Source organism: Labeo rohita, chromosome 3 (assembly GCF_022985175.1).
Source record: "Labeo rohita strain BAU-BD-2019 chromosome 3, IGBB_LRoh.1.0, whole genome shotgun sequence".
Taxonomy (NCBI): domain Eukaryota; kingdom Metazoa; phylum Chordata; class Actinopteri; order Cypriniformes; family Cyprinidae; genus Labeo; species Labeo rohita.
The window spans coordinates 26,817,460-26,825,581 of NC_066871.1; the positions used below are offsets into that span (position 1 = coordinate 26,817,460).

Sequence of the window (8,122 nt, forward strand, 5' to 3'; positions counted from 1 at the left end):
GACAAATATTTTTTATATGATATTTATGTGATTTGTCGCATTTTTATTTGCATATTACATCTGTTGAAGTAAAATAAAATATGAAATAACTATCTGCTCCTCCCTCTGTCTACTCCCCCATGGACTCTTCTCACCTATAAATATCCCACCTATAAATATTCCAGAGCTTCCACACAAAACGTTTTGACCTCAGAAAAGCATATTAGAAATTCACAACAGCTTTTGCCATTGTAGTAAATTCCCATTCAAAGCAAACATATGAGAGTGGAGTAACATATCTAAAATTTAAGGAGGAGAATGGGGTTTCTCTTATGGTTCTACATAGCACCATGTGACAAAGGTGCTGTATAAAATCTTTAAAGATAGGTGCTATATTGCACTTAAAGTGGTTCCACTATGACTACAGGCCAATAAACTTTCAGTGCTATTTAGCACCATTTTTATTTAGAGTGTATGAAGGGGACAAGAATACACTGCACTGAAGCAATACTTTATGCAATGTAATCAATTAGCAAATTTCCATAACCACCGACCTTAAAAAAAAAAAAATAAATAAATAAATAAGACCCGAGACAAGAGGATATGCTGTTCACTTACACTGCATTGCCCTGCTTATGACACAGTTGGTGGCTTGCCTAGATAGATAATAGATTTAACAGAGAACTGTTTGTGTACACACCAACATAAACAAGAGCATAAACAAAATTATTTATAACAAAAATAGTCACATTCCCAGCAAGGTATATACAAACGAGTCTGCTGGGAGAAAGCAGAGTTCTTCAGTAGTTATGTGTAAGTAAGTAGGCTGTCAAGGCTATTTTATTCCCTTTAAACATGGGGTGAAGTGATTCTTTCTCTTTAACACAGATGAAGCTGGATCATTAATAAATTAGTCATGACAAAAAATGATGATATCCGATGTATTTTTTTATGAGCGATTATGAGGTTGTCAAGCTCAGCTTGTTTAAAACCGTAGCTTGTCACCCAGTACAACTAACATGGCGATAAGCCTGTGTGTATGATACTAGGCTAATATTGGAGACCTACAGATGTGTTGGGTTTTGCTCAATATGATGTTAAGTGGCAGATCAGTGGGCTTGCTGCGGTTGAATATCTAAATAAGAGACATCCTCAGTCCCAGACTAAAAACTATGTGGAGTACGCAAAATAATTCAATAACTATAATATGTCCTCGTGGTGAACCCATAAACCGAACTCATATTTAAACACGGACTACACATATCTATCAATTTTGGCTGTGTTATTTGTGTTGCCTTCAAAAATGTGCTCTTGAGAAATTGTATGTTTATTGTCCTCCCCTACTGTTAGATGAAATTTACGCCCTTGCTGCCAATGTTTACCCCTGCTTTACCATGTTGTCCATCTCTATGTATTTTGGCAAATTTGCAATATCAAGCATAAACCAGCAAAGGACCAGCATAAACCAGCATCAAAACATACCTAACCAGCATCCCAGCATCTAAACATACCTACCAGCATATGCTGTTTTTTTCACCAGGGAAGGTGGATAATGGTGATAATTGTCTAAAATAAGTGGTTTCAATCCATGGGGTATTTGATTTCAGTAGCTACTGTGCAAAACTGAGATAAGGGTGCCATCTAATGTTGTGGCAAAGGACTTGCAGCTCAAGCATTAGAGAATGTGATGTATGACCTAATGGACATAATTGTTGCTTTAGTTATTATCATTTCATTTTGCTATGCAAGTAGTCTCATAAATAAAGTGCTATACTTCCCGGATGTATCTCAAGTTACAAGTTGAGCGTTGAAAGTATGTTCAGAGACACTTTGTGTATCAGTGTCAAGGCAACACACCAACACAAGTGTGTCATATAAAAAAGCATCTTTATGTTGTGTCTAACTCTTATCCTTCCTTTTAGCTGATGATGATGTCGTGGACAAACTTTAATGAAAAACAGTGGCCAGAGGATTCGTTCAACGTACAGATTCTTCAACAACCTGTGAGTTCTCTTTTTGTTTTACAACAATTCTCAATGTAAAATATCCCTCTGCATCAACCTGAATCAACGGTAAATGGGTCAGTCTTTCTTTCTATAACTCCACAGGCTCCTCAGGCAACTACTATTTTCCAGCAGTTTCCAGCAACAGAAGCATCATGTTTTGCCCCTGGGCATCCAGGACACATTAGAAAGGGTAAGATATGAGAAAGAGATTTAAGAAATGTTCACCTAAAAAATGAAAAATCTGCCATCATTTACTCACCTTTATGTCATTCCAGACCTGTATGACTAAGTTTCTTCTATGGAAGTTGAATTTTTGAGGAATATCCTCAAGAGTACTTTCATTCTATTGAAAGAAAATTTAAAGAATGAAAGAAAAAAAAAAAAAAGAGCAACGTCTGGGTCATTTTGGTCTCTTTGTTTTTAGACCTTGTGGAACTAATGATGATACAGAATGCACAGATGCATCAAATCACCATGAATAATTTAACAATGTCTGTACTCAACACCTTTGACTACACACACACACCTGAGGTAATGTGTTCACACACAGTACTGCATAAACATAAAGTTACATTAATCCATTTAATGTAGAATAAGAATGTATAATGTTACATTTGTGCTATTCTTTTTTAACAGAATGCAAGGATCAATATGGTTTTAGAAGAAGAGCCTGATATTTACCACCATTATTACACCCCGATGCCTGGCCTCAGTTACCCAGGTTGGATGCCTTTTACTCAGCCACCGATACAGACTTCACCCCATGATCTCCAGAACATCCAGGAGCCACCAAATCCTGCACAACCTGTTCACATGAAATATAAGCAGAGGTCAGACAGAGCAAACAATTACACAATTACACAAGGTCACATTTCACCACAAAATCAAAAGATGAGATGAAGTATATTTTATGTAAAATGAAGCTAATGAAGTCCATTTTAATTAGTAAAAAAGCCCAGTTGTTAATAGCCAAACTAATAAAATAATCTAAAATTAAATATAAAAAAAAAACAACAACATGTAAATAAAATAGAAAAAATAAATAAAACATGTATTACTTATATCATACACTTAGTAAGTGTTAATTGTATCCATATATGATTTTCATTACTTAATTAAAGTAATACTGTATGAAAGAATGAGTTTTTTTACTAAGAAAAAAACAAAAAACAAAATACAAAAAAAAAAAAACAAAAAAAAAAAAAAAAAAAAAAAAAAAAAACAACTCTAAATACAAATTTGTTTTTGGGGTGAAATATGACCTGGATGTTTCTTTATGTGTTTCACCAACTGATACAGTGAGTAAAACACGGTTTCCATTTATACACCCATTTAAATCATTGAACATGATTTGTATTATCATTCAGGAGAACTGTACCACCCCCACCTCCACCCAGTGCTGCACAGACTGTTGATGCTGATAACTCACCTGCACCAGGTACACGCACAGAACTATAAATATTTTTTTTTTCTTGTATATTACAGTTACTCACATATACAGCTACCTACAGTTTTTTCTACTTTGCAGAGTTTTATATTGCAGAGAGAGGGCAGTGAAAGACCAAATACAGATCATCACGTATCAGTAAAAACACTTCACTCCTGCAATATACAGAACTCACTCATAAATAGAGCATATAACACATACATTCCATAATTACCAGATCAACAATGCTACCAGAAAATATCAAACTGGGATAGATAGATAGATAGATAGATAGATAGATAGATAGATAGATAGATAGATAGATAGATAGATAGATAGATAGATAGATAGAGCACTTAAACCAGGTGTATAATACTTTTCCTTAGACTAGATGAGGCACTTCTCTTTATATTATGAAATACTGCCCTCTGCTGGACTAGATAGCAACCAGCGTATTCATTACACCCTGATTGCAATGCAAACATCATTTTGAACAGGTGCCTGCTAAATGCACAGATAAATATAAATCGGTTTGATCAATTTGAAATCAATTCAACAAGAAAGTTGGTTTGAATCAACTCTATGAATTAGAACTCAAAGTGATTCTAAACACGTGTATCACTGATTAACCCATGTAATTTCCTTCAATATCTAACTCTAAACTATGATGGCTGGCTGAGCTCTGGAGGGCAAGCAGATGATAGTTTGTGTGCCTCATCTCTCTCTTCCTCTCTGCTATCTCTGATGATAAAGGGGGGACCACAGTGAAAAAGCATCTAGTCCATGAACTCAAAAATGTTTTTTGAGGGCCACCTCACACAGTGAAACACACAGTGGTTGTTGTCAGGGTAGTGCATATGATGGACGAGATCTAGAAACTTCTGTGTATGCTGTTCAAGAGAAAGAACCCCCTGTGAGAGGAGGAGGATCTGTACTGCTGCTAGATCCATTAAAGTGGTGCATTCTTCTGTCACGGTCGGTTGCAGGGAGGAAGATTTAGTCAGGATCTGTTTGCAAGCAGTTTTATACAGGTGGGCATAATCAGTTAACCAGTGAGTAACCTATAACCAGTGGAAGGAAACTGACGCAGGAAACTGGGACAACCAAAAACAGGAACTAGAATTAAAGCAAAATATGTGACATACAACCTGTTTCTGGAATACCCCCACATATGTGGACACCCTGACCTAATTAGTTTTGTGATCACCTGGTTACCGAAAAGCTAAAAATTCAATGCTGTCTGTTTACTCTCCTTGTTTTTCCTCCGTTCTGGTTTTGCAATATGGGTCTTTTGTTTACGGGTTGGAGTGTGTGCAACTGATGTTTGGGGTCAGGATTTAGGGTTATTTATTTATTTATTTTTTTAACATTCAAAATGTTTTTAACATTCAAACTGCTTTTTTTTTTTTAACTTTGTATCATCAAAATATCAGTTTACACAAAAATCTGAGAGAGCATTCCCCAAGTCAGTTTCCTCTTTTGTATTTATTCTGTTTAGACAGTGTGATAACATTGTATTTAATTAAAGATAATTACATTTTCAACAACCAGTATCCCTGATCATTACAGAGCTTCAGACCCCATATCGGTTATGCATATGGGCTATCAGACATACAGTATAAACAAATAATTGGTATCATTGTAAAAAAAAAAAAATCTATATTGGTTGATGTCTACTACTTATGCAAATATCATAAATCTCAGATTGCTCAAGCATGCTGAACATCATTGATGCATGCTCTTAATGTCAATAAGAACAGCTTTTCAAAATAGTTCAATTTTAAAAAGATAACAATAACAATATGTTCTTTTCAACTATTTATAAGAGAATGTACAGCATAACTGTCCTTTATGAAAGAAACCTGAGGATTACTGATAAAACAGTCTTTATGAAGAGAGAGAGAAGGAGAAGGTGAAAGGAATGATGGAGAACATGAGAGAAATGGCAAATAAAAGGAGGCTGAGTGAACTTCTGAATCCACTGTTGTTAAATCCGACAAATCCAGGTGGGTTGCTGCCTATGTTAGAGGTGATCCAGTCCTGGTACCGAGAAACTCTGGTGAACACACTGGGATATTTGGGGTCATCACATTTGACTCCACCAAAACTCACAATGCCGGACTGAATCCACAGGGAGCCGTTTCTATTGACCACTGGACCTCCAGAGTCTCCCTGTATTGACAAACAATCAGCATTTATATCTCTGACAATATACAGTCAACAACTGTTACACGCATACAGTAAATAGTGTAGGCTAATTGTAAAAGTAAATTTTTTAGTTGTTTGCAGTGGGAGTGCTGAGTGTTTTTATCTTATCACAGAGAGTTGAAAAATGTTTAGCTTTGGGTAAAACCAAAAGTGCTGCATATGTCCTGAAAGGTTTTATTTAGTCTTTATTAGCATAGTATGCATGGATTATTAGCAAATTCCAATCGGCGGTCACCAAAAAGTTCATGATCAGTGGAGTAAAGACTGAGATTAATTATGCAAGATTGGTAGAGTAAAGTTTTCAGGTGAACAAAAACTGGTGGGCAGGTGTTTGTAAATGGCTTTGGATTAAAAAAAGGATTAACATGAGCTAGACTGATGTCTTACCTGACATGAACCTTTCCCTCCCACATTTATTATTCCAGCACAAATCATATTGCTTGTGATGAGCCCTCCATAAGCAGTATAACAGTCACTGTTGCTCACAATAGGGACCTGCACCTCTTGCAGTATGTCAGAAATCTCAGTGTCTATGATCAAAGGACATATTTTATGGCTTTTAAAAAACAGCTCTAGGTTTACAGTATTGTTTATATTCAGCTAATTGGCAAGCACAACTTCACTCACCTCCAGAGTGTAGCCTGCCCCATCCAGTGATCCAGATCTTTGTACCTCCAGCAAATGTACTACCAGCAGCTGCCAAACAGACAGGACTAATGTAATCAGAAAAAGTCACAGATGAGGAGAGCTGGACCAGTGCTATGTCATTGTCATGCACAGGATTGTTATAGTTAGGATGGATGATGATTTGTCTTGCTCCCCTGTATGTCTCTTCAGGGTTTAAGCCCGACTGGCTCTGACGCCCAAAGTACATCACAACTCCAGATGCACTGAGGCTGTAAATAAAGAAAGTTTGATTTAATTCCACTACTATCAACCTACAATTGTATCTTAAGCTTTTAAGATTTCTACATACCCTTGGAAGCAGTGTGCTGCAGACAAAACCCAGTCCTTATTGATCAGACTTCCGCCACAGAAAAACAGATTTCCATTAGAGGCGATACGAAACCAGACTTGCCACGGCCAAGCTCCTGCTGTTGCATCCTCTCCTCCAACAATCTTGTTGTTGAGGGGGGCTTTACCACACACTGATGAGAGAAAGGATGTTGTGAGAACTTGTTAAAATGCCTCACAGACATAGAAGAAACATTCTGAGTTTTAGTCATTATCACAACTTACCATCTAACTGGCAGAGGGAACCTGTGTGGGTAGACAAATACAAAGTAAGTACAGAGCTGAAACTTATTTATTATTTTAAATAATTACACTGTCATTGTTTTGAGCTGCATTACAGCAGAATCTGAATTCACTGAGCTATGAGGGTAAAACTATGAACTGCATCCTGAGGGGATTTTTACACAGCATTTGGTATATGTAAAGAAATGCACTACAAATGCTCAGTTTTAACACTACTTTCAAGTATGAAACATAATTCTTTAGATCCACAGGTTTGGCATTGCTTGCCAGTTATTAAACAACTACGATAAATCTTATATCTTATATCTAAACTTCTATGTAATTTTGTCCTATCATAGACTTTCACTAAAAAGATTTACCTGCTATGTTGAGAAGTATGGCTCCGGCAACAATCAAAGCTGTGTTAAACTTCATGCTTATCTTCTGCTCTGTGATCTGACTGTTGTTTCTTCAGCTGCAGGTTTCTAATGAAATGGATAGCAAGTCCCGCCACATTTATAAGTAAAAGTTGTCTGGCTCCACCCCCCCATTATGTTTATCTCTGCCTCCTTTTTTTTCTTTTTTTTTTCTTTCTTCATAATTCATACATGCATCACATACAAATACATATACTCAATTACTGTGTGATTGTGTGAAGTGATGAAGTCCCTACCAAATCTAACATTCAGAGACATATTTATTTAATCTGCAATCCATCTCCTTATGCATGGTGGCTTAAATATATAAAATGTCTGTGAATTTTACATTTGGTGGGATTTGGTCATGTTTTTTTTTTTTTTTTTTGTTAATTTAAATGGCTGTAAATGTTAGATTTGGTAGGGTGTGTTTTGATTTTGTAATGTAAAGGTAAAATATTTTAAATATTAAAAATAAACATAAAGATGTAAATAGCTTGCTTATTACTTAAAGTTAAAAAATTTACCTTTGTTCACTTAATTATGATACCGTGATAAACAACACATTACTGTTACAGTTCTGTCTGTTTGTTTTATTGGTTTCTCCCATTGTCTCCCCCCCGTTGATCTGTCTGATTTGGTTTTGTCCTTGTTAGCATTATTTGGTTCACCTGTCTGTCATTATTAGTTACCCTTTATAAGTCTGTCTTTGTCTTTAGCCCCTTGTCGGTCTTTAACGTTTGTTTGTTCTACGTGTGTGGATTATCGCTCTGTGTTCCTGCCTGTTCCAGCTTATGCTACCAGAAGTTTATATTAAATATATTGTTGCTTGTTATCTCATCTCTCGTCTC

At 36.1% G+C, this 8,122-nt stretch overlaps 2 protein-coding genes across 2 annotated transcripts; one reads left to right on the forward strand and one right to left on the reverse strand.

The window, feature by feature from the left end:
- The first annotated feature begins 1,877 nt into the window (after window positions 1-1,877).
- Window positions 1,878-3,649, forward strand: LOC127156147 (proline-rich protein 29-like). The gene is made up of 6 exons (XM_051098886.1): window positions 1,878-1,982; window positions 2,088-2,175; window positions 2,410-2,516; window positions 2,622-2,815; window positions 3,353-3,423; window positions 3,514-3,649. Exons 1-6 carry the CDS (start codon window positions 1,905-1,907, stop codon window positions 3,540-3,542), a joined length of 567 nt encoding a protein of 188 aa, XP_050954843.1. The 5' UTR covers window positions 1,878-1,904; the 3' UTR covers window positions 3,543-3,649.
- A 121-nt stretch (window positions 3,650-3,770) lies between these two features.
- On the reverse strand, window positions 3,771-7,572 carry LOC127156138 (trypsin). The gene is made up of 6 exons (XM_051098876.1): window positions 7,236-7,572; window positions 6,859-6,879; window positions 6,596-6,767; window positions 6,247-6,515; window positions 6,007-6,149; window positions 3,771-5,583 (listed from the first exon to the last, which is right to left on the reverse strand). Exons 1-6 carry the CDS (start codon window positions 7,288-7,290, stop codon window positions 5,299-5,301), a joined length of 945 nt encoding a protein of 314 aa, XP_050954833.1. The 5' UTR covers window positions 7,291-7,572; the 3' UTR covers window positions 3,771-5,298.
- Between the last annotated feature and the right edge of the window lie 550 nt (window positions 7,573-8,122).

Bases quoted from the DNA above. Each gene is read 5' to 3' on its own strand.
- LOC127156147 (XM_051098886.1), top strand. From the start codon at position 1,905: ATGATGATGTCGTGGACAAACTTTAATGAAAAACAGTGGCCAGAGGAT. The intron at 2,816-3,352 runs GTCAGACAGAGC...ATTATCATTCAG, and splicing joins CACATGAAATATAAGCAGAG to GAGAACTGTACCACCCCCAC. The intron at 3,424-3,513 runs GTACACGCACAG...TCTACTTTGCAG, and splicing joins TGATAACTCACCTGCACCAG to AGTTTTATATTGCAGAGAGA.
- LOC127156138 (XM_051098876.1), bottom strand. From the start codon at position 7,290: ATGAAGTTTAACACAGCTTTGATTGTTGCCGGAGCCATACTTCTCAAC. The intron at 6,516-6,595 runs GTATGTAGAAAT...CTTTATTTACAG, and splicing joins GCAGCACACTGCTTCCAAGG to CCTCAGTGCATCTGGAGTTG. The intron at 5,584-6,006 runs GTAAGACATCAG...TTGTCAATACAG, and splicing joins GAGGGAAAGGTTCATGTCAG to GGAGACTCTGGAGGTCCAGT.